This window comes from Panulirus ornatus, chromosome 35 (genome assembly GCF_036320965.1).
Source record: "Panulirus ornatus isolate Po-2019 chromosome 35, ASM3632096v1, whole genome shotgun sequence".
NCBI lineage: Eukaryota > Metazoa > Arthropoda > Malacostraca > Decapoda > Palinuridae > Panulirus > Panulirus ornatus.
In genome coordinates, this window is record NC_092258.1 from 11,187,574 (window position 1) to 11,210,969 (window position 23,396).

General features: G+C 47.7%; 1 protein-coding gene across 1 annotated transcript in view; it reads left to right on the forward strand.

The window, feature by feature from the left end:
• LOC139760229 (melanopsin-like) overlaps positions 1-23,396 on the forward strand; it is a 109,589-nt gene that overhangs the window by 77,727 nt on the left and 8,466 nt on the right. Inside the window, exons 4-7 of the mRNA XM_071683157.1 lie at positions 10,057-10,202; positions 10,394-10,472; positions 12,538-12,715; positions 17,524-18,433. Of these exons, the coding sequence (XP_071539258.1) occupies positions 10,057-10,202; positions 10,394-10,472; positions 12,538-12,715; positions 17,524-18,433 (1,313 nt within the window). The remainder of the gene's footprint in view (positions 1-10,056; positions 10,203-10,393; positions 10,473-12,537; positions 12,716-17,523; positions 18,434-23,396) is intronic.

Here is a 23,396-nt window from a genome sequence, read left to right on the forward strand (position 1 = left end):
GCCCACCATCTACCACACCCTGTCCACCACTACTACCACACCCTGCCACCATCTACCACACCCTGCCCACCATCAACAACACCCTGTCCACCACTACTACCACACCCTGCCACCATCTACCACAACCCTGCCCACCATCAACAACACCCTGTCCACCACTACTACCACACCCTGCCACCATCTACCACACCCTGTCCACCACTACTACCACACCCTGCCACCATCTACCACAACCCTGCCCACCATCTACCACACCCTGTCCACCACTACTACCACACCCTGCCCACCATCTACCACACCCTGCCCACCATCTACCACACCCTGCCACCATCTACCACACCCTGCCCACCACTACCACACCCTGCCCACCATCTACCACACCCTGCCCACCATCTACCACACCCTGCCCACCATCTACCACACCCTGCCACCACTACCACACCCTGCCACCACTACCACACCCTGCCACCATCTACCACACCCTGTCCACCACTACTACCACACCCTGCCACCATCTACCACAACCCTGCCCACCATCAACAACACCCTGTCCACCACTACTACCACACCCTGCCACCACTACCACACCCTGCCACCATCTACCACACCCTGCCCACCATCAACAACACCCTGTCCACCACTACTACCACACCCTGCCACCATCTACCACAACCCTGCCCACCATCTACCACACCCTGTCCACCACTACTACCACACCCTGCCACCATCTACCACACCCTGTCCACCACTACTACCACACCCTGCCACCATCTACCACACCCTGCCCACCATCAACAACACCCTGTCCACCACTACTACCACACCCTGCCACCATCTACCACACCCTGCCACCATCTACCACACCCTGCCACCATCTACCACACCCTGTCCACCACTACTACCACACCCTGCCACCATCTACCACACCTGCCCACCATCTACCACACCCTGCCACCATCTACCACACCTGCCCACCATCTACCACACCTGCCCACCACTACCACACCCTGCCCACCATCTACCACACCCTGTCCACCACTACTACCACACCCTGCCACCATCTACCACACCCTGTCCACCACTACTACACACCCTGCTCTACACACCCTGCACCACTACCACACCCCTGCCCAACACCTCACACACCCTGCCCACCATCTACCACACCCTGCCCACCATCTACCACACCCTGTCCACCACTACTACCACACCCTGCCCACCATCAACCACACCCTGTCCACCACTACTACCACACCCTGCCCACCATCAACAACACCCTGTCCACCACTACTACCACACCCTGCCCACCCACTACCACACCTATACCACCATCTACCACACCATGTCCACCACTACTACCACACCCTGCCCACCATCTACCACACCCTGCCCACCATCTACCACACCCTGCCCACCACTACCCCAACCCTGCCCACCATCTACCCCACCCTGCCCACCATCTACCACACCCTGCCCACCACTACCACACCCTGCCCACCACTACCACACCGTGGCCACCATCTACCACACCCTGCCCACCATCTACCCCACCCTGGCCACCACTACCACACCTATACCATCATCTACCCCACCCTACCCACCATCTACCACACCCAGCCCACCACCACCACACCCTGCCCACCATCTACCCCACCCTGGCCACCACTACCACACGTATACCATCATCTACCCCACCCTACCCACCATCTTCCACACCCAGCCCACCACCACCACACCCTGCCCACCATCTACCACACCCTGCCCACAATCTACCACACCCTACCCACCATCTACCACACCCTGCCCACCATCTACCACACCCTGTCCACCATCTACCTCACCCTGCCCACCATCTACCCCACCCTACCCACCATCTACCACACCCTACCCACCATCTACCCCACCCTACCCACCATCTACCACACCCTACCCACCATCTACCCCACCCTGCCCACCACTACCCCACCTATACCATCATCTACCAAAAAAATAAAAAATAAAGGTTAGGAAGCAAGTGAAGAAAAAAAACAACGTTGGGGGAAAATATCGGCCGCTGCTGGGAGACGGGAATTCCGTGGTCGTTGTCGTGGCAAACCTGGTTTGGTAAACCTGCTGACCGGGTTCCCTATTAACACTACCCTCCCACACACCACACACCACACACACCCACACCCACAGACCCTCTGATGACCTGCTTGGGGAGGCCGACGGTCGGTCGGTCAGTCGTCGTCGTCGCTCCCTCCCCTCACCACCAATTACGGGGTCCAGCTTTGATTTCCTCGCCGGCCGCTCCTTCCAGTCGCCCTCCGCCCCCTCCCACACACACACACACACACACACACACACACACACACACACTCCACCCCGTGAACCCTGGCCCTGACCGTTCTCAAAGCAACAGGATCTCGTCCAATATACACAAGATTACTGGAAAGTTCCAAAATGCCTGTCTACTCTCGTATATATATATATATATATATATATATATATATATATATATATATATATATATATATATATATATATATTGGAAAGGATCACAATTTTGCGCATGATCAAGATATTCCCATGAGTTCACGGGGAAAACGAAACACGATAAGTTCCCAAGTGCACTTTCGTGCCATGTTTACCAAATGGCATGTTTACCAAACATCGCATGTTTACCAAATGGCGTCCTAGCTTCGTCTCTTGGATGTATATCAGCTGACTGTTATATTTCTCTCTTGTGTCTCCCCTGATGATGTGATTATTACACGAAAGTGCACTTGGGAACTTATCATGTTTCATTTTCCTCGTGGACTCATAGGAATATCTTGATCACACGCAAAATTGTGATCCTTTCCAAATATATATATAATATATATATATATATATATATATATATATATATATATATATATATATATATACATATATATATATATATATATCATCTGTAGGGTCTATCCTCAGCCTAATGCTCTGGACAAAAATACAGCAGTTACCCTGGCTACCTCCGTCTAGTATCAACCACCAACGTGCCTCACAACAGAAAAATGAGACTGACCAGGAGAAGCGCCAGGTTCTGAGCTGTAACCGTTCTACCGAGCGGGCGGTGCGCCAGGCAGAACGGACGTCGGCGATGCCCTTTTCTTAAAAAGGCTTCTCCTCCTCCCGCTAAAAGTGCCTTGTTGATAGGAGAGAGAGAGAGAGAGAGAGAGAGAGAGAGAGAGAGAGAGAGAGAGAGAGAGAGAGAGAGAGAGAGAGAGAGAGAGAGAGAGAGAGTTTGCCCAGCCACTCAGGGCTGACGGAGCGGGGAAGCGGGAGAGGTAACCAGGTGGTTGGTGGTGAGGAGGAGTAGGTATGTACACGCCTTAAACACTACGCTTGATTTCCCCACAGTGGAAGCTCTCATGACGACCTGTCTTTATGACCTACCAACAGGCTTGGGCACCATCACACATCCGTGCCCGGGAGCTGGTGCTGTGCGGGGGTCCACCTCCAGCTGGAGAGGTAGCGTGAGGCTGGGGAGTTAGCGTGAGGCTGGGGAGGTAGCGTGAGGCTGGGGAGGTAGCGTGAGGCTGGAGAGGTAGCATGAGGCTGAGGAGGTAGTGTGAGGCTGGAGAGGTACCGTGAGGCTGGAGAGGTACCGTGAGGCTGGGGAGGTAGCGTGAGGCTGGAAAGGTAGCGTGAGGCTGGAGAGGTAGCGTGAGGCTAGGGAGATAGCGTGAGGCTGGAGAGGTAGCGTGAGGCTAGGGAGGTAGCGTGAGGCTGGATAGGTAGCGTGAGGCGGGAGAGGTAGCGTGAGGCTAGGGAGGTAGCGTGAGGCTGGAGAGGTAGCGTGAGGCTGGAGAGGTAGCGTGAGGCTGGAGAGGTAGCGTGAGGCTGGGGAGGTAGCGTGAGGCTGGAGAGGTAGCGTGAGGCTGGAGAGGTAGCGTTAGGCTAGGGAGGTAGCGTGAGGCTGGAGAGGTAGCGTGAGGCTAGAGAGGTAGCGTGAGGCTGGATAGGTAGCGTGAGGCGGGAGAGGTAGCGTGAGGCTAGGGAGGTAGCGTAAGGCTGGAGAGGTAGCGTGAGGCTGGAGAGGTAGCGTGAGGCTGGAGAGGTAGCGTGAGGCTAGGGAGGTAGCGTGAGACTGGATAGGTAGCGTGAGGCGGGAGAGGTAGCGTGAGGCTAGGGAGGTAGCATGAGGCTGGAGAGGTAGCGTGAGGCTGGGAAGGTAGCATGAGGCTAGGGAGGTAGCGTGAGGCTGGAGAGGTAGCGTGAGGCTGGAGAGGTAGCATGAGGCTGAGGAGGTAGCGTGAGGCTGGGGAGGTAGCGTGAGGCTGGAGAGGTGGCGTGAGGCTGGGAAGGTAGTGTGAGGCTGGAGAGGTAGCGTGAGGCTAGGGAGATAGCGTGAGGCTGGAGAGGTAGCATGAGGCTGGAGAGGTAGCATGAGGCTGGAGAGGTAGCGTGAGCCGTGTGTGTGTGTGTGTGTGTGTGTGTGTGTGTGTCGACCCTCAGACTTTCCAAGTCCTTCGTTGTCACGTAAGACGTCCGTTGTCGTACAGTAGGAACCCCAGAGTGACAGCGTCCTCTTACCAAAGAAGTAAATAGTTCATACAGTGACATCCACGCACCACACTGTGATGCATGAGTTACCACACACACACACACACACACACACACACACACACACACGTAAGACATTCATCTACAATTTCTACATTACCACGTCCCTTTCATCGGCGACCTTAGTCCTGGCTCTGAATACATCCAGGACCAGAGTGGGGGGCCACACGTTTCTAATTAAACGTCTCAGCACAGCTACCCAGCCGAAGGAATGCTGCCCGCATTTAAAGCTTCGCCTCCTCTCGCAGACGACATAGAGGATCTGAATGTAATTAAAACCTATTTATCTTTTAAGTACGGTTTTAATATTACGTGGGCGGTTAATAACGGAACAGAGAGGGAATGGTGAGGTATTATAGGGTTTATAAAAAAAAGGACTATCTATATATATATATATATATATATATATATATATATATATATATATATATATATATATATATATATATATATATATTATATCTTTATTATCCGTAATCGCTGTTTTCCGCGTCAGCGAGGTAGCGCCAGGAAACAGATGAAGAATGGCTCATCCACACACACACACATATATATATATATATATATATATATATATATATATATATATATATATATATATATATATATATATATATATATATAAACGCCCAAATACATACACACTCAGACATATACATATATACGCATGTACATATTCGTACTTGCTTGCCTTCATCCATTCCTAGCGCCACCACCCACCCGCCCCCTCCTTATGATTATTTCACAGCGGGCGAGAAACATGTCGCCAGAACCTGTGTGTAAGAAAGACTTGGGAGTTGACATTGTGGCCAAAGTCCCATCTGAATCAAATAGCTCTGGAGCCAAAGTGTCTGCTCGCGTGTAACCCGGTAACAGCATTCAAATTCCTCGACACGCAATCACTTAGCGAGCCGTTCCCATCCAACCTAGAGCCAGAACCAGAGCAAACTTTTCACGTGTTGATCACCGCATCTTAAGAAGCGCATTAAGCAAACAGAGGAAGTCCAGAGGAGAGCAACGCAAACGGTGCCAGAACTCAAAGAATTAAGTTACAAGGGGGGGAAAGACTAGAGATCTTAAGTTTGCCCACCATGGCAGAGGGAATTTATAAGTTTTCAAAACAGAACAGTAGCAAGGACAGTGATCAATTCTTCGGAAGGTGTAGGGATAGAACAACCAAGAGGGCATAACATGAAGCGTATAGAACAACCAAGAGGACATAACATGAAGCGGATAGAACAACCAAGAGGACATAACATGAAGCGGATAGAACAACCAAGAGGACATAACATGAAGCGGATAGAACAACCAAGAGAACATAACATGAAGCGGATAGAACAACCAAGAGGACATAACATGAAGCGGATAGAACAACCAAGAGGACATAACATGAAGCGGATAGAACAACCAAGAGGACAAACTACATGAGAGCAGATTGGCCAGCATTCACACAGTGTATGGAATCTAAGCTCCAAAGCTTTACTTTATATGGTATCCCATCCCTTTATCATACCATCTCACACTACAGCATGACCAACCAAGCCAGCGAGAAGCACATACCACAGGGATATGAAAAAGAACTCCAACCCAAACTTCTCGACACAAGCTGCAGACAATGGAGCCAGCTCAAACACTACTATTAACCATCGTTAGAAATCACAGAACAACTTCAAACTTTGAGCAACACCATCGCTAACCTGATCACTGAAAGCCAAACTGCAGACTGGGACTCCTTCCTCAATACCATGAACCACAGAACCCAACTCGCTTTACGAAGATCCACACTCCTCACATCGACCCAGCCCCCCCAACACATGAAGCACTGCTGACCCACTCCAGTGGCATCCTTCTTCATAAAGAACACACGAGTATACTCAAGAAACATAACTCAAAAATCAGCCTCAAACCAACGCCCACCTCTGTCAACAAGACAATCGAGAAGCCGTGAACAAAATCCAATTAGAAACAACTCCTCGCCCATCCTTCATCCCCAGACACACTAAAAACCTCTAAGGACACTCCTGCATTGGGCCCTAACAACATATCATACTTTAACAAAAAATACTTTGGTCCAGCTGCCGTGCAAACACATAAACATATCTCCGACCTCTCCTGGCTACACAACAAAATTCCTAACGCCTGGAAACTTGCCAACAAAATACCAACCGTAAAAACCCTCCAAACTGCCCAACTTCCCCAGCCTATTAGTACCGCTCTGTGTCACTTCTGTCTTCAGTGTCAAAACTCTGAAAAAACTAACCCACAACACAATCAAAGCTAAAATCTCATCTCCCACAGAATTTATTTCGTATACTTCTTTACTAACATTAAGCTCGTTAGTTACATCTTCGAGTTAATATTAATAATAATAATAATAATAATAATAATAATAATAATTAATAATAATAATAATAATAATAATAATAATAATAATAATAATAATAATATAATAATAATAATAATAATAATAATAATGATAATAATAATAATGATAATCATTATTATTATTATCATTATCATTAGCATTATAAATTTATCATTCAAAATATCAGTTTACTGACTGTGGCAACACTTCTCACATTCCATATTGAAAGCTCAGGTTCTTCTCCAACCCTCACTGTGTGGCTGGTGAACCAGCCGGTGTGTCTGTGTGCGCGCGTAGCTGGTGAACCGACCTCTTTCAATGTGTGTATGGCTGAACATTTCAGAACAATTCGTTGGACAATAGAGTCACGTTAAGGGCCAAATGCGACTGGACCCAATGACAGTTAATTATTCCTTCAACGAGTCCTTATGCTCGTAATCATGCGATCGCATTAGACTCAAAAGCGTAATCAATGATACCGACACAGAAAGAAAGAGTCTCAGTTCGTAAGTATAATTGCTTACTCTTAATTAAAGCTGTAGAGACGCAGCCATGCATGAGGCAGGAACCAGCAGACCCATGCCCTTCACACTGCTACAAATGGAACCAGCAAACACATGCCCTTCACACTGCCACAGATGGAACCAGCAGACCCATGTTCTTCACACTGCCACAGATGGAACCAGCAGACCCATGTTCTTCATACTGGTACAGATGGAACCAGCAGACACATACCCTTCACAATGCCACAGATGGAACCAGCAGACACATGCCCTTCACATTGCCACAGATGGAAGGCACATCTTTACGTCCTTCTGATCTTAATTTCTTCCTTGAGATAAAAACATAATTTAACCTCTTAAATCACGACGTTACGTTACGTTAATTTCGGCGGTACGACCCTCGAGCACGACGGTACGACCTTCGAGCACGACGACCCTCGAGCACGACGGTACGACCCTCGAGCACGACGGTGCGACCCTCGAGCACGACGGTACGACCTTCGAGCACGACGGTATGGTCCTCGAACACGACGGTACGACCTTCGAGCACGACGGTACGACCCTCGAGCACGACGGTACAACCTTCGAGCATGACGGTACGACCCTCGAGCATGACGGTGCGACCCTCGAGCACGACGGTACGACCTTCGAGCACGACGGTATGGTCCTCGAGCACGACGGTACGACCCTCAAGCACGACGGTACGACCTGTAAGTATGATGACCTGGCTTTTGACCCATCTCGTTCGCTTCAGATCATAGACCAGACCGCCAACCCAAGGGGCCGGACCATTATGCTCAAGGGTCTTAACATCGTGCTCAGGGGTCGTACCGTCGTGCTCTGGGGGCGTACCGTCACGCTCAAGGGTCGTACCGTCGTGTCCTAACGTCGTGCTCAGGGGTCGTACCGTCACGCTCAGGGGGCGTACCGTCACGCTCAAGGGTCGTACCGTCGTGTCCTAACGTCGTGCTCTGGGGTCGTACCGTCGTGCTCAGGGGGCGTATCGTCACGCTCAAGGGTTGTACCGTCGTGCTCAGGGGGCGTATCGTCACGCTCAAGGGTCGTACCGTCGTGTCCTATGGTCGTACCGTCGTTCCCCAATGGTTAATGATACCTGTGATCATTCGAGAGACATGAGTGCTCACACCTCTCACCGCGCGTGAGCCACATGGAGCAGGCTGCAAATTCAAGAGCCTCTATTTACATCGGTGTCACCCGGCCAAGTGCCACGGGTTGAAGCTTCAGGAGAGGCCAGCCTCAACGTGCACAACCACACACCTCCACCCGCGCACTGCATCCTCGGTGCCTTCTCGTCCTCCCTCCTGTAAGCTAAGGCGAGGGAAAAGGGAGCCAGAGCGATTGTGATATCCTCACCCTCGAAAGCTAATGCCAGGACTCTCTCCCATCCTCCCCGAGCTGCCAGTTCCGTGCACCATACACTCCAAAAATGTTAAGAGATCATGTCCTTCTAGTAGGTACCGAAACCTGTAACCTATGCATTCACGAATGCCTTACACCATTTCCGACCAGTACCATATCTTAAACTTCACCTGATGGAGCTCCCCAACTTATTCCCTCAACTTCTGTCTCCAGTATTCACAAAACTTCCTCCTGTTTCCGAGAGAGTGACCATCACTCGAAGCAACAGTTTCCCTGATATTTTCCTGTCCAAGCTAAGCTTAAGCTTCTTTTTCCTCTACCTCAGCCGTACCGTACGGTTACCCACGCGAGATTTTCCTCGACCTCAGCCGTAGTACCGTACGGTTACCCACGCGAGATCTGAATGTGGCTTTGATACGCGTCTGAATTACGAATGACTGCTCAGATTAAGCCATAGTAGGCCTTTCATCAAATGTCCGCACTAATCCTTGAGCCTTTGATCAACGTCCGTATTTAAGCCATAAGCCTTTGATCAACGTCCGTATTAAGCCACAAGCCTTTGATCAACGTCCGTATTTAAGCCACAGGCCTTTGATCAACGTCCGTATTAAGCCACAGGCCTTTGATCAACGTCCGTCTTAAACCACAGGCCTTTGATCAACGTCCATATTAAGCCACAAGCCTTTGATCAACGTCCGTATTAAGCCATAGGCCTTTGATCAACGTCCGTATTTAAACCACAGGCCTTTGATCAACATCCGTATTAAGCCACAGATCTTTGATCAACGTCCGTATTAAGCCACAGGCCTTTGATCAATGTCCGTCTTAAACCACAGGCCTTTGATCAACGTCCGTATTAAGCCACAGGCCTTTGACCAACGTCCGTATCAAACCACAGGCCTTTGATCAACGTCCGTATTAAGCCACAGGCCTTTGATCAACGTCCGTATTTAAACCACAGGCCTTTGATCAACGTCCGTATTAAGCCACAGATCTTTGATCAACGTTCGTATTAAGCCACAGGCCTTTGATCAACGTCCGTATTAAGCCACAGGCCTTTGATCAACGTCCGTATTAAACCACAGGCCTTTGATCAACGTCCGTATTAAGCCACAGGCCTTTGATCAACGTCCGTATTAAACCCTGGGTAGCGTAAGTGTCGAGCTGTGAGTGGGGGACGAGATCAGACCTAACCATCCCTCCTCTCTCCCGCCTTGGCAGGCTGCAGCATCTATGGGGGAGGCGTGGGCCTGCTGGGCCTGGTGTCCATCGTCACCCTCTCCTGGATCGCTGTGGAGCGTCTCATTGTCATCCGCACCTCCTCCTCCACCTCCAAGTGGCGCATCACCCGCAAGAAAGCCAGGAAGGTGCGTGGGTGTAACACTCTCTTCCCCCTTTCGTTAGGGATCAACTTCACAAACACCTTGGTCAGTAGCGACGCCCTCGCGAGGGGGTATATGTCGTCCATGACAGAGACGTGATGTGTGGTGGTGTACGCTGTCATGAGCTCGTGAATGATTCGTGTCCGGGTGTTTTATTTCTCTTCGTTCTGTTTCAGCTCATCATCCTCATCTGGTTGTACTGCACCGCCCTGGCCCTACCTCCGTTCTTCGGCTGGAGCGCCTACGTTCCTGAAGGTAAGGTGGTTTTCACTTGCATGGCGCGACACGTCCTTACTACTAAGGATCTTTTTATGAATATGATATAATGTTGATATCCCTGAGGGCGAGAAGTATTGCCAACATGTACAACCCTTGTTCCTGAGGGCGAGAAGTATTGCCAACATGTACAACCCTTGTTTCCTGAGGGCGAGAAGTATTGCTAACATGTACAACCCTTGTTTCTGAGGGCGAGAAGTATTGCCAACATGTACAACCCTTGTTTCTGAGGGTGAGAAGTATTGTCAACATGTACAACCCTTGTTTCTGAGGGCGAGAAGTATTGCTAACATGTACAACCCTTGTTTCTGAGGGCGAGAAGTATTGCCAACATGTACAACCCTTGTTTCTGAGGGCGAGAAGTATTGCCATGTACAACCCTTGTTCCTGAGGGCGAGAAGTATTGCTAACATGTACAACCCTTGTTTCTGAGGGCGAGAAGTATTGCCAACATGTACAACCCTTGTTTCTGAGGGTGAGAAGTATCGTGAATATATACCCCCACGGTTCAGGTAGGAAAGATGGATCACTTGACTGAAAGTGACGCTCACAGAGGCGAGAAGGATCATAATGAACATGAATCTAGCATCACTTACAAAAGCCATGGCTAAAGATATCACAGAACCAATTATATAAACCCACGGAGCTTTTCAACCTTTTGAAGTTTCGTATGAAAATTCGTACGAAATTTCGAAGGCGCCTCGACCAGGAACGCTGGAGGGAGAAGATGGCAGTGTCATCTGCACTCGGGAGAATTCTCAAGGACACGCCAAAGAAAAGTTGGAGGGTCGTGTGTGTGTGTGTGTCCTGGGAATGAGAGGGAATCAGAGTCTCCGTCATCCAAGCATTTCGAGAGGCAGTCGTCACCCAATGAATAATGGTCGTGTTGCACAACGTCAGCGAACGCTGGTCACGTTCGTGGTGGTGTTATCTGAGGCGGGTCATGAGGGAGGGACGATTCGCAGTCCAGGATCATGAGGGTGATGAGTTAGAATGGTATGTAGCCTGGAATTATAGTCCCAACTAGTGAGGGTTAATGAGGTTATAGTCCCAGCCAGTGAAGGTTAATGAGGCCTATAGTCACAGCTAGTGAGGGTTAATGAGGCTATAGTCCCAGCCAGTGAAGGTTAATGAGGCTACAGTCACAACTAGTGAAGGTTAATGAGGCTATAGTCCCAGCCAGTGAAGGTTAATGAGGCTACAGTCCCAGCCAGTGATGGTTAATGAGGTTATATTCCCAGCTAGTGAAGGTTAATGAGGTTATAGTCATAGCTAGTGAAGGTTAATGAGGCTACAGTCACAGCTAGTGAAGGTTAATGAGGCTACAGTCACAGCTAGTGAAGGTTAATGAGGCTATAGTCATAGCTAGTGAAGGTTAATGAGGTTATAGTCCCAGCTAGTGAAGGTTAATGAGGTTACAGTCACAGCTAGTGAAAGTTAATGCTATAGTCCCAGCTAGTGAAGGTGCAAGTGAGAAAGTTCTTGGGATTACACTTCATAATCATAAAAGATAAGTCCGTGAGAATATACTTCAGCTTCAGGGGGAAAGTCTGTGATACTATACTTCAGCTTCAGGATGAAGGTATATGAGAATGTATACTTCAGCTTCAGGATGAAGGCCTATGATACTATACTTCAGCTTCAGGATGAAGGTCTATGAGAATATATACTTCAACTTCAGGATGAAGGTCTATGATCTTATAATTCAGCTTCAGAATGATGGTTTATGGGAATAAACTTCAGCATCTGGCTGAAGGTCTATGATACTATACTTCAGCTTCAGGATGAAGGTTTATGGGAACATACTTCAGCTTCAGGCTGATCCTTAAGGCAAGACATGCCAACTAAACGGAATACATACAAAGAATATCATTCAAGTCCACGATATTTCAACGCATCGCTTGCTTCCTGACGGCAAAGATAAACAATAAACTTCACTTCGTTGAATATCAACATTAAAAAAAAAATTGCATTGTACATAACCCAAAATTCTTCATAGTTTCCTGTCGCCATCATCTTTCCCTGAGAGTGTGGCGTTCCGCAGGGCTGCTGACCTCCTGCTCCTGGGACTACATCAGGAGGAACGGCAGTAACCGGGCCTACTACGTGTACCTGTTGCTCGGCGGCTTCGTGCTTCCAGTCACCGCCATCATCTGCTGCTACTCCTACATCCTGGTGGCCCTCTTCCAGCACTCCCGCCTCCTCATCACCCACACCACCAGGCAAGCTCGTCCAACCCCTCAACTCACGTACAGCATCGCCCCTCTTCCCCAGCGCTGAGCGCCCTTGTTTCCAGTGCCCATACCCATACCACAATGGTTTCACCCATGTCCAAACCGTGTCTCATCGTCTCAAGTCATTCTTTTCTCCAACGACCGTATCCTATACATTGCAATATCATCCTTAGCCTGTCATTTCCAGCTCCGGAGCATTTTTGTGCTTACCTCATCAAATCTATTTGGCAACAATTACGTTTTCTCATGTCTCCCATTTCCCTCCTTTTTTTCTTCTTCTTTGCTGTCCGCTCGCCTTCTCCGCACCTCGGCTCGGTACTGTATAAGTCCCTAAGTCTTTATGGATCCTTCCACTTCGCTGATTACCTTTAGCTGGATTGAACTTCATATGCCAAGCTCTTAATCCACGGATGGAATTTGTGTAGCTGTCTCCGAAGTATTTCCTTTCACAATCCTGGAAACTTTTTTAAAGTCTCTCATCATTCTACCTTCATCCGCAAACGTATTTGGGTATGATTCCAGTCCTCTTGGAGAGTCATTTGCGTGATAGCCTAAGACCCGCGCCCTCTGGGTATCCCTCTACCCAATCCAGGGGACATATTCGTATGTCCTCTGTTTCCTTCCATTTAGTTAAGTTTTCCGTCCAAGAAATGAATCCTCTTCCTTATATACCTGTCTGTAGCTACAACGGTTCGATCTTACTGGGAACAGTGTCCCAAGACTTACTGACTGTACGAGAGCAAACACTTCGCCCATCCAGCTCCGTCTTGTAGGTCAGTGCGAGTGTTCACTATGATATAAGAATGCAGGAGTTATGTTATGCTTAACCTCTTGTACCTGGACCCAAGCTGTCTCTCACCTACGCATCTCCTTCACAGAGCGTCAGTTCACATGTTTCCTAATGATATTCTATAATATTTTTGCACTCGTCAGAGTACAGAGGACACTCCTCACAGTTACCGGCCTGTAATTGCCAGCAGTGTTCTTATCTTTCCCACATAAAAGGAATGGAATGAATTTTGCAATCTTCCATGGGCGATCTCTCTCTTCCACTGACTCTCTGAATAACTTAAGCGGTCTGCCGAGTTCCTCTGTCCATTCCCTGAGAATATCAGGCAAGGTATCGACACAAGAAATACATTATACATGCATGTATAAAAGATCTTTTTCAAATTATCCTACCATGTTGCCTCGGGATCTTAAACTTTTATGTAGCCAGCCCATCTTTCCATGGTGCCTACTGTGTCCTCCACTGTGAAAGCATCTTTGAATTCTTTATCTAGTTCATAGTTTTCTCTTATTTATGCGTCCCTTCCGTCTGAGTGCTCCAGTTTGGTTAACCGTTCCTTGAATAATAAACTGATCCCAGTATACCTTAGAAACAGCTACGCATTTTCTTTAGCTTTTTCCACAGGATATATTTCTTATCAGCCTTTCTTATCTATACTCTCTTTTTCATGTTTTGCGCCCTCTACATCTCTTCCATAACACGCGTGCATTTCCTTTAGCTCTTTGATGATAAGATCGGTCGACTCCCAAACTCATCCTTCCCAGGTTCCTCCACTCATCATCCATGTGTTGGTCGCTGCTCGCCAGTTTCTCCGCCACACACTTGGCCAATCCCAGCGTAACGCTGTTCCATAGGGTTGATGGTGGACTCCTTCCCCCACCGCACATTTCTAACGAATCTATCTCAGCTCTGTGTGGTGAGTGGCTCTGTACCCTAACCCGGGGTCCTGTGTCCTGTCAGGAATTATTGGCTCTTCGCCAACCACATACTCAGATTTGAGGTACTGCAAGATCCTCCCCCTTCCCCAACCGAGCCACTACACCGGACGGTGTATATTTTCAGTCTTCTGTGCGTCATAAAGGAATCGGCTATCGATCGCGTACCTCCACCTCTAGGGTTTAGCATGCCCCTCTGCCCCAGTGGTGAGAGAATCTCTCCTGCACACACTCTTAAGTGTTTGTTCTTTCACAAGTCTCTGTCCCCGTGCGACTCGGGGTTCTCAGCGTGTATATCTCCTTACAGGCGAAATTCCTAGTTATTATGACCTTTTTTCCCTCGCCTGAGAAAGGCATGTCTTCTTTTCTCCAACATCATCTTGATTGTACCTTTACTACCGTCACTAAAGAAAAAAAAAATAAATAAAAATCGCCATCGTTCGTTCGCTGTCTCTGAAGGATTTTTGCAACGTGGGGAAAAAAATTACGTTCCTTCTTCTCCCGTCCTCACCTAATGGGTATCCTCTGAAGGGACGATTTCCCACGACTACCCTCCGGTAGCAGTGCCAAGAAGTTCCCCCCTCCTTCCTCCTCCTCCTTTGTTTTCTCTTCGTCTCCTTGCTACTCTTTCACCTCCAGGAATGATCACGTCGATTCCAACGCCTTGATCATCAGCTGCTTCTTTGTAACTCTAGTGAGATCGGATTCGATTGTCCGCGACGTCTATAGCTGTAGTTCTTCATGCCGCCACCAGTTTATACAACATTTAGCCTCCTTCCGCCGGTATTTGACAACACTACCCTGGCTGCATTATTTATGTGGGTGACCCTCCTCCTCCTGCTCTCTCTCTCTCTCTCTCTCTCTCTCTCTCTCTCTCTCTCTCTCTCTCTCTCTCTCTCTCTCTCTCTCTCTCTCCTGCCGTGTTCCTTTAATTTTTCGACCTTTTTTCTTACTTTCTTTCTCCCTCCATTCTCGTTCTACCTTTGGTCTGTCCTTGCAGAAAAATTAGTCCACAATGTCTCTCTTGGTGAACACGTTTCTTGTCTCGTCTTGACACCCGTCTGGCCGCTCCACTCCAACATGTACGTCATCCTAACAGGTCTTCCCCTCCTCTTCTGGTGCTATCCTTTCATATTTTTCTTGCCTTTTAAACTTCATTTCCCGCGTTACCCGCACGTATCGCCCGTAGTGGTTCTCTTCTCTTGTTCTTCGGTCGGCCTCTCCTCCTGCGTTTCGAAGTCTTTATCCCAACCAAAATTTCACCGAAGATGTCAACCTTTACACATTCCGTCGTCACGGTCTTCAAAGAGGTTACCTAAACCCAGGTGTCGACTGCCTCATTAAATTCAAATTCATCCTCCCTGGCCATACGTCTCGTGTCCGTTCAGTTGGACATGATTCCACTATCCTTCGTTCTCTCCCGGAGGTCCCCCAACTTACTCATTCCATTACGGTAATCTCCACATATTTCCCTCATAACCTTTTCCCCTCAGGCAGAGGAGGATCACTCCTATGATTTCACCATTTTTTTTTTTTCTATCCCCCTCGACGGGGGCTTCAGACAGGGTGTGTCCCTCCTCTCCGGGGGTCACCTCCGTCCCCTGACTCTGAGCCCCAGTGGTCACAAGAGATTACGTCACAGGCTCTTCACATTCCCTTGGCCTCTGCCTCCCATTACAGCACTTCACCTCGGCTGCCTCATTCCTAGGTCCACTGTTCCATTCCTTCGTCTCCTTTCGTTGCTATCTGTCTACATTTCAGGATCTCTGGCACCTTTTTTTTTTATCTCTCTCTTCCATTCTGAGATATTATCGATTTCCCTCTCCCATTGTGAACATCTGCTGCTGCAACCCACACCTCTGCCTCCATCTGACGGATCTTCTGCTCCAACTTTTGAATTATTTCCAGCGTCTCCACCTTCAAGGTGCCTCCATTGTTCCCCCGTCCTGCGTGTCTTTCACTTCGCCTCCACTCTCGCACTTCCACATCCCACGGTGATACGATGATTGGACGAGCGAGATCCGTCCCCTCCTTGCCCATACAATTTTCGACGCATTGTCTCTCGTCCAGATTAATTTGGACACTTGAAGGTTGCGGGTGGGTCGCGCCTTACTCTTTTCTCTTGCGTGGTGAGTATATCAACAGTCTCCAGCTTACCTCTATAGATACATGTATCATAATTCAGGTTTCCCCCCTCTGGACCTTTTCAATGAAACCTATGTGGTTTACTGAGTGTGGCAACCGGACCTGAGGTGCGTATTCTAGTTTCAGGCTGATGGACTTCGTAAATATGACCTGTAAAACATCTCCTTATCCACGTACCACATGCATGCTACAGTATCTTAAAGTCGGCAGCAGACATTTGGTCCCCTTGATCATTCTCAGGCGACAGATTACGGTTACAGTGTCGACTCCACCGTCCCTTTCACACACAAATTCCTGTCGTCTATTTTCCGCTGGATAGTAATCGTGCTAAGACCATTAATTCTCAGCATCAGCTCTTAGGCATCAGCCTATCTGTGTGGTACAGGGAGCAAGATTTACACTTGTGTTGCTCCGTCTCTTAGCCTTGTATTTACACACACACACACACACACCAGTCAAGGTTAGGCACTCATTTATCGACCAGCCCCGAGGGTAGGATGAATAGCTGGGGGTGGCTGTCGGCCACCTGCTGCGCTCAGGAGTAGAACCCGGGCGGACCCGTGCATGTATCATGGTCAGCACCGCAAACCCCTACATCACAAAAGCTCATGAGAGTGTGTGTGTGTGCATACGAGTGTGTGTGTGTGTGTGTGTGTGTGTGTGTGTGTGTGTGTGTGTGTGTGCGCGCGCGCGCGCGCATTTATATGGTTTCAGCTCAAATACTGAGACATTCTTCGATAAAGAACTATAAGCACATTTACACACAGGTTAAGAGAGAGAGAGAGGGGGGGCAACACACAGGTAACAACACATAATACCCACTACCCGCTGGCAGACATACACACAAACGTATACTAGTGTTCAATTTTGATGACGCTCACCCGGACAATACTAACCATATACATTCCTGCTCTGATGTTCGCCAGGTCCCCATCGCCACGACGGAACGACCTCCGTACAGCGCAGATGGTGCTGACGCTCATCCTGCTCTTCACCATCAGCTGGAGTCCGTACGCCACCATCAGCCTCATCGGTCAGTTCGGCGACATCCGTCTCCTGACGCCGTGGGTCACCTCACTGCCGGCGCTCTTCGCCAAGGCCTCCGTCATCTACAATCCCATCGTGTACGGCATGAGCCACCCGCACTTCCGCTCCTCCCTGCAGCAGCTCTTCTCCAGCGTGGTCATGTCGCAGCAGCAGATGCACTACAAGCCCTCGACAGCGGCGCGTCACGTCTCCGTCAACTCCGTGGTGGCGCTCCCCGACGACTCGCCCCATCGGCACTGGCAATCAGAGAGCAACGTCGGCCCTACCTACCTGACGGGGATCAGTACGCGCAGAGACTCGATCGCGGCGACAACCGCCAACGGAGAGCTGTGCACTTGCCTCCTGGCCCCGGACATAATGACCCTGGCCAACGGCGACGGGGCCAACATGTCGGAACCGGACCTACTCAGGCACGACGACAGAATCATCCCCGCGCACTTCATCACCTACACGGCGTACCACAGGGAGAAGCGGCGGTTCCTGCGGTCAGCGCTCTTCTGTTCCGAGTCATCCCTGGAGCGGTATGATAGGCAGGCGCATCTCCAGCGTAATTCCAGGCAGGCATACATGGGCGGGGGAGGAGGCCTCATGCCGACCACCACGCCAAACTGCGTCCTGGAGCAGACTGGACCCGGCACCTGGGATCACCTGGCCTTGCTTGAACCGTCGCTGCCGCTCCACAACGACTCCAGCAACGTGTCGCTCGGCTCGGCCTCCCCAGACCCCAGACGACCGTCCTTCTCCACCACCTGCTCCCGCAGCCCCAGACTCTCTCTCTCCAGGCTCAACGTAAGTACGGTACCTGTGGCTACATCAGTAACACTGTGATATGCCTCACGCCCCCCCCCCCCCCCCCACCACACACACACAACCAGAAAACCATCTAACCTCGCAAAGACACACCAACAATAAACAATGAAAAAACCTTGATACAGAAATAAACCAACTTTCTCCCGGAAAAAAATGCATAATGAAAACATTATAGTGTATATATATATATATATATATATATATATATATATATATATATATATATATATATATATATGTATATATAATCATTATTATTATTATACTTCGCTGTCTCCCAAGTTAGCGATGTAGCGCAAGGAAACAGACGAAAGAATGGCCCAACCCACTCACATACACATGTACATACATACACGTCCACACACAGCACATATACATATATACACATGTACATAATTCATACATACATATATATATATATATATATATATATATATATATATATATATATATATATATATATATATATATATATACCGTACTTCGCATGTAAGTGACTGCCCTGCGAATGAGAAGTCTTTGGCGAGGCTATATCATCATCAGCCGGTAGAAAGGAGTACAATCTTGTCGAGGACCTTCTCGCTCCAAAGGAGATTATCCTTTCCGTGCTCCTGCGTGAAGTGCAGCCTTGAAACTACAGGAGCCCTTATGAAAGAAACAAGAAAAAAGAAAATGCAGTAACATACACACATACGAGTCCAAACAAATTAAAAGCAAACGAAAAGACATAAACACACCAACACACGTATAATAGGTATAGAAGCATAAGTAAATCAATATGATTAATTGCTCACAAAGCCATGAACAAACCAACAACCTAAAAACAAAAGTCACAAACATTATCTTCAAGAAGGTCAGTACTAACAAGCAAGATAGTTTTTCTTCTAATATGGGAAGGCGGGGAAACTACAGCTTTAACAAGCCTGTTGTGCGAGTAAGGGGAGCAAGGCGATACCATAAGGGCCCCTGGAGGTAATATTTCCTCTCGGTAATATTTCACCGTGGCAGCCTGAGGTTTATGAAGAGCACGGGGGAGGAAAAGACGCCTTGGAGTTACCGGACCCGGACTACCCGACGAAAAGACGCCTTGTTGTTACTGACCCAGACCACCCGACGATAGCAACGTATCTTTCATTGAGGATATATTTCATGGTCATTTAGTATTGATCATTTACAAAGAAATGAAGAGCGTAACTGGGATTCAGCGTTATAAGAAGTTTCACTTAATAAACGCTATAAAAGAGAGAAGTGCAACGGGATAAACAAATCATTTCTTTTAATGCTAGTAAGCAACTATGCCACCTGTCAACAAATATTCGTCAGACTCGATTCAAAATTCTTTAATAACTTTTACTACTGAAGGGAAACAGGCTTGGTGCTGGATATCTGGAAGACCCTGTGAGAAAACGGGGTTCAGTAAATGTTTTATGTGGAGGTCTATGGTCGTTTTTATAAACAATTTCTTAAAATTAACATCATTACCATTATCATTCGCTAGGCTACTACAGAGAAACGGCTAAGGGAACGGACAAGGGAAATGACCTTGAGTATAAAACTGTCACTAGATCAGGAAAAGTTAAGACAAACGAAGGTCATTCTGGGGGTCTTGTAGCTTTTGGGGAGGAGAGAAGAGAAAAGAAATGAAGGATGATACGGCTGAAATTTTAAGGGTAAGGAGGCGAGTGACAGTTAAAACGAAACAGGATCATAAGTTACAACTGACGGATTGAGACATCACGAAACTTCAAATCGGAATGAAAGAATACGGGTCACTAATTCAAAGTGCTGGAAGGAAATTTGAAAAGAAAACGTGATGGGAAAAAAGGAAATAAGTAATGCTGTCCCGTGTCGAGCGAGCTGTTTCTGGGAGACGCTGAAATCAATCATTCGTAGGACAGTGCCTCCTATTACAGAAACACAGCGATCGAAGACTATCGAAGGAAGTAGAACAGGATACATTTCTAGGGGTGAGGGATAAAGACAGATGTTATTCTGAAAAACAGAGATCAGGAGCCACAAGGGGAAACAAAGAAATTCATTAAGCGCAAAGACAGAGACTGAAAAACAGAAATCAGGAGCCACAAGGGAAACAAAGAAATTCACGAAGCGCGAAGACAGAGACGACCATATACCGTGTTTATAGAAAACGTTCTCAGAGAAATATATAGTGTGTGTAATGGCAGGTTTAGTGAGGTCCAGAGTATTTGAGATCAATTAACTCGAAGGCAAAATCATATTCATGAAAGAACCAGAGATATGGTCATCTAACTACTACAACTTGAGCATGAGTGGGATAAATTAATACTAGAAGTTACTGAAGTGCGAGATAGATAAACCCACGTCTGGAAATTTTTATAGAAGGTTCTCGTCTAATAAGAGAGAGAGAGAGAGAGAGAGAGAGAGAGAGAGAGAGAGAGAGAGAGAGAGAGAGAGAGAGAGGAACCTAAGGAAGATATTCAGAGTAGAATATTAGAAAGAACCATAGACACGGCAGGTCAAATTTCAGTTATCGAGGCCAAAAAACGAATACTGGAAAATATGGTCAGGGCAAAAGATGCTGACTGATAAAGGCTACATACAAAGCGGAGACCAGCAACCATGAGATAAGGGAGATAAAAAAAAAAATCACTTGATTCTTCAAGAATTCTTTGTGATCTCCAGAAGATAGGGATATAGCGTTCTTAATCATGAAGCAACAGCGGGCCGGCCAGGGTCGAGCCCGCATAGGTTCCAATTCTGGTCACGGCAGTCGGTCTGCAGTCAACCTAGCATAGCCTATGATATATATATATATATATATATATATATATATATATATATATATATATATATATATATATATTTTTTTTTTTTTTTTTTTTTTTGACGCTGTCTCCCGCGTTTGCGAGGTAGCGCAAGGAAACAGACGAAAAAAATGGCCCAACCCACCCCCATACACATGTATATACATGCGTCCACACACGCAAATATACATACCTACACAGCTTTCCATGGTTTACCCCAGACGCTTCACATGCCTTGATTCAATCCACTGACAGCACGTCAACCCCGGTATACCACATCGCTCCAATTCACTCTATTCCTTGCCCTCCTTTCACCCTCCTGCATGTTCAGGCCCCGATCACACAAAATCTTTTTCACTCCATCTTTCCACCTCCAATTTGGTCTCCCTCTTCTCGTTCCCTCCACCTCCGACACATATATCCTCTTGGTCAATCTTTCCTCACTCATTCTCTCCATGTGCCCAAACCATTTCAAAACACCCTCTTCTGCTCTCTCAACCACGCTCTTTTTATTTCCACACATCTCTCTTACCCTTACGTTACTTACTCGATCAAACCACCTCACACCACACATTGTCCTCAAACATCTCACTTCCAGCACATCCATCCTCCTGCGCACAACTCTATCCATAGCCCACGCCTCGCAACCATACAACATTGTTGGAACCACTATTCCTTCAAACATACCCAAGGAGACAGACAAAAGAATGGCCCAACCCACCCACACACACACGTATATACATAAACGCCCACACACGCACATATACATACCTATACATTTCAACGTATACATACATATACATACGCAGACATATACATATATATACAAATGTACATAATTCATACTTTCTGCCTTCATTCCCGTCGCCACCCCACCACACATGAAATGGCACCTTCCTCCCCCCGCGCGCGAGGTAGCGCTAAGAAAAGACAGCAAAGGCCACATTCGTTTACACTCAATCTCTAGCTGTCATGTGTAATACACGGTTCCGTTTCACATCCAGGCCCAACAAAACTTTCCATGGTTTACCCCAGACGATTTACATGCCCTGTTTCAATCCACTGACAGCACGTCGACTCCGTTATACCACATTATTCCAATTCACTCTATTCCTTGCACGCCTTTCACCCTCCTGTATGTTCAGGCCCCGATCACTCAAAATCTTTTTCACTCCATCCTTCTACCTACAATTTGGTCTCCCACTTCTCGTTCCCTCCACCTCAGACACATATATCCTTTGTCAATCTTTCCTTACTCATTCTCTCCATGAGACCAAACCATTTCAATCCACCCTCTTCTGCTCTCTCAACCACACTCTTTGTATTACCACACATCTCTTACCTTTTCATTACTTACTCGATCAAACCACCTCACACCACATGTCCTCAAACATTTCATTTCCAAAACATCCACCCTCCTCCGCACAACCCTATCTATAGCCCATGCCTCGCAACCATATAACATTGTTGGAACCATTATCCCCTCAAAAATACCCATTTTTGCTCTCCAAGATGACGTTCTCGCCTTCCACACATCTTCAACGCTCCCAGAACCTTCGCCCCCTCCCCCAACCTGTGATTCACTTCCGCTTCCATGGTTCCATCCGCTGCTAAATCCACTCCCAGATATCTAAAACACTTCACTTCCTCCAGTTTTGCTCCATTCAAACTTACCTCCCAACTAACTTGTCCCTCAACCCTACTGAACCTAATAACCTTGCTCTTATTCACATTTACTCTCAGCTTTCTTCTTTCACACACTTTACCAAGCTCAGTCACCAACTTTTGCAGTTTCTCACTCGAATCAGCCACCAGCGCTGTAACATCAGCGAACAATAAACGACACTTCCCAAGCCCTCTCATCCACAACAGACTGCATACTTGCCCCTCTTTCCAAAACTCTTGCATTCACCTACCTAACAACCCCATCGATAAACAAATCAAACTACCATGGCGACATTACGCATCCCTGCCGCAAACCAACATTCACTGGGAACCAATCACTTTCCTCTCTTCCTACTCGTACTCCTGCCTTACATCCTTGATAAAAACTTTTTTCACTGCCCCTAGCAACTTACCTCCCACACCATATATATATATATATATATATATATATATATATATATATATATATATCGAACATACAAACCTCCAACAGC